General features: G+C 59.5%; 1 protein-coding gene across 1 annotated transcript; it reads right to left on the bottom strand.

Moving 5' to 3' along the window:
• Positions 1-202: 202 nt before the first annotated feature.
• Positions 203-2,829, bottom strand: LOC103641958 (protein IQ-DOMAIN 1). The gene is made up of 4 exons (NM_001362608.1): positions 2,253-2,829; positions 1,447-1,623; positions 1,289-1,357; positions 203-1,195 (listed from the first exon to the last, which is right to left on the bottom strand). Exons 1-4 carry the CDS (start codon positions 2,661-2,663, stop codon positions 455-457), a joined length of 1,398 nt encoding a protein of 465 aa, NP_001349537.1. The 5' UTR covers positions 2,664-2,829; the 3' UTR covers positions 203-454.
• Between the last annotated feature and the right edge of the window lie 407 nt (positions 2,830-3,236).

Raw genomic sequence — 3,236 nt, 5'->3', positions numbered from 1 at the left:
AGTCACAGCTCACCAGATAAGGCCTGGACAGACCGGTCAGGACAGGCACACCACCACCTATTGGTCCACCACCACCCATGGACAAAGTAATTAGAGAGACGCTTTTCGCGAATGGAGCTTACGTAGTAGTATATCTTATCGAGCCAGCATTTGCAACAACACATTCAATTCCCATGCATGATTTGACGGCACATATATATATACCACGGAAATGTAGAGGAAAAGGTTCGTCAGCAGTTAAGCACGCATTATAGCATCATTACAGCTACCAGCAACTTTAGACATGGCTAGCTACACAAAGCAAGAAACAGAAAAACTGTTGATGGTAATAGCACAACCAAGGCACGGAACCTAACTACCACTAGTCGATTGCACTTCTTCGTCGTCGTCCTCGCTCGAGACACAGCGGCAGCACATCATCCCTGGCGCGAATTAGGCAGGATCAGGATCAGGATCAGTACCTGGCCGGCAAGCCAAGCCGATCCAGCCTGCCAGAGCCCGGGTACGCCTTGTTGGTGAACTTGGCGTGCAGGGAGGAGGCCGCCGCCGCCGCCGACCTCTGCGCCGCCGACGCCCTGCGTAGGGAGCTGGACCTCTCGTACTGCGGCCTCTGCTTGGGCGCGCTCTGCGACCGCGCCTTGGCGCGGAACGACTCCGTGTTGGCCATGTAGTTCGGGTAGTCGGAGTAGCCGCCGAAGAGGCTGCGCGAGCACTCGCTCTTGGCCGTCGGCGTGAACGGGCCCCGCCTCGAGCTCCCGGGCCGCGACGACGTGGCCGAGAAGAACTGGGGGCTGTCGCAGAGCTCGGCCACGTCCGCGGGCACGGGCACGCGCAGCGGGCTCAGGGCCTCCTCGGCCATGCCCACCGACGCCGGGCTCGGCACCGACTGCTGCGCGGTCGTCGAGTCCTTGGACGGCGACTCCGCCATGGTCGCGTAGCTCCGGCTGTTCTGCTCGGAACCCATCGTCGTCGAGCACGGCGACTGGTGGTGGTGGTGGTGGTTTCCGCCGCCGCCGCCGCGCCTCTTGGAAGCATACCGGCGCCGTGGCTTGCCGTTGTCCACCTCGAGAATCTTGGCGTTCTTCTCGTCGTCCATGTACCTCTCCTCCACCCAGCGGTCCAGCCAGTTCCTCCCGCAGGATTCCGACCTCTCCCTGCCCAGCCTCTCGCCGCCCGGTGTCCTCGAAGAGTTCGCCTGCACAGACCGCACCACACCACACCCATCGTCACCACCATCACGATGCACGAAGAAACCTTGCAACACACAGGGAGAGAGAGAGGCACTCGCCTTCAGAGAGCCGGAACGGCCGTGCCTGGGCGCACCCGCCTGCTCGTACTTCTCCGGCGTCGGCGGATCCTGCCGTGCACATCCACCCACCCGCCATAAGACCGCGAGTTACTACGAGCCACGAGCCAGCAAGCGAAACATCCTCCCCCCTCACTTACCGGATGCGCCGTGACATGCTGCGAGCGAATTGCGCGGCAGGCGCGCGCGCGCGCCTGGACGCGGACGAGCGCGTGCATGCATCGCAGCGTCTCCGCCGCCTGCCGCCGCACGATGTTGCCCCGGACCAGCGCCTGCAGCTTCACCAGCCCCCGCAACGCCTTCAGCGCCCGCCTCGCCTTCGCACGGAACAACAAGCAGAAGCAGAGGTGTTAATCAGCAATGGCCCCTTGGCTCCACCATAGCCCACGGGCATCTACAGTGCAAAACTGAGGTTGGCATCTCTCAACTTGCCAGGCTTTTGTTCAACATCAACAAAAAAAAACTTTGCATACCGACCACCACCGCCATTACTACGGCTACGGCGGTAGCCGCTTCCAATAACAGTAACGCAGTAACTAGGCGCAAAACGGCAAAATAATACAGGCCTTCCGATTTCCTGCGAAGGAAGCGGAGTTAAAGCGGCCATGGCCATGCCTTGCTTCCTGAAACGAAGAAGCCTGGAAGGCGCAGGCAGTAAAGACGACGGCAGAGCTGACGCCACAAGGTGGCGTTCTCCTTGCTGGAGGGGAAGCGGTTACCAGAGCAGCTCGTAGGTTACACATCATGAGCATAGCATACCACGCAGAAGAGGGAGATATTTTTGTTTTCTTTTTGAACCAACAAAAGGCCCCTTCTTCCGTTTTTCAAGCTAGCTTTTCGTGACAAGCTGTAGCTTACACAGATTTGTTTATTTATTGGAAATTTGACAACAAAAAAAAAGATTTAGTAACTGAAGAGTGAGGTGAGGAGTCTGTGAGAAGCTAACCAGGTAGCCACGGAAAGCGGCCTGGATCCGAACGGCCGCCCACTGCTCCCGCTTCGCGGCGGCCGGCGGCGCGCACCGCCCGCTGCTCGTCAGCCGCACCACGGCGGCGGCGGCCTGGGCGGCAGCGACGGCGGCCTCTGCCACCGCCGCCGTCGCCGCGGCCACCGCGATAGCGCGCTTGCTCTGCTCGTCGCCCGCCTCATCCGCCGCTGCATAGCCCCGGCGAGGCGTCGCCGCGGGATGCGACGGAGGCGTCGGAGTCGGAGGCCGCGCCGGCACTGGCGCGGGGGGCTTCTCCCGGAAGGACTTGCCGAACCCCCAGCGCTTCTTCTCCTTCACCGGCCTTGTGTCGGCGGCCTTCCTGCCGCCGCCGCCGAGCAGCCCGCGCAACCACCTGGGTGCCCAGCCCATCTCCGCCGCTCTACCGCACCTCGGCCAGCCGCCGCCGCATGAGGCTTTCTTGGTTCCAGCACTAGCGCGGAGCAGGTGAAGAAAGAGCGGGAGATGAAAGCAGTACAGTGAAATGCACACACACGCGGACGCCAGAAGAGAGAAAGGCAGGCAGCAGAAGAGAACGGGGCAGGGGAGAGTCTTAGAGGCGCTGGTCTTTATACAGGGAGCACGAACTGTGGGGCCCTTTTATGCGAATAATTTATCCTGTTCCGGGGTGATAGTGCGAAACTCCTGCATCATTTTTTAACCCGAGGGGTCGGGCACGGTGTAAAATTGTGAAATAGGGCCAGCTTGAGGGCGGCACGTGATAAGTGGAGGACGTTTTTCTTTCTCACTCCAATGGCAGGCGTTGATCCTCTGCTCCGCCGGCCGCATAGCCGGAAGCGTTTGACCGTTTCTTCGAACGGTCAAAGTTTAATTAATATAAACTGTGACCCTCACATACATGACTGTAATTAAGTAGTTCAAAATTCACTGTTTAGGCCCTGTTTGGGAATAAAGTTTTTGAAAACCACAACTTTTGAAATACTA

This window comes from Zea mays, chromosome 10 (genome assembly GCF_902167145.1).
Source record: "Zea mays cultivar B73 chromosome 10, Zm-B73-REFERENCE-NAM-5.0, whole genome shotgun sequence".
NCBI lineage: Eukaryota > Viridiplantae > Streptophyta > Magnoliopsida > Poales > Poaceae > Zea > Zea mays.
This window is presented reverse-complemented; position numbering and strand designations above follow the sequence as displayed.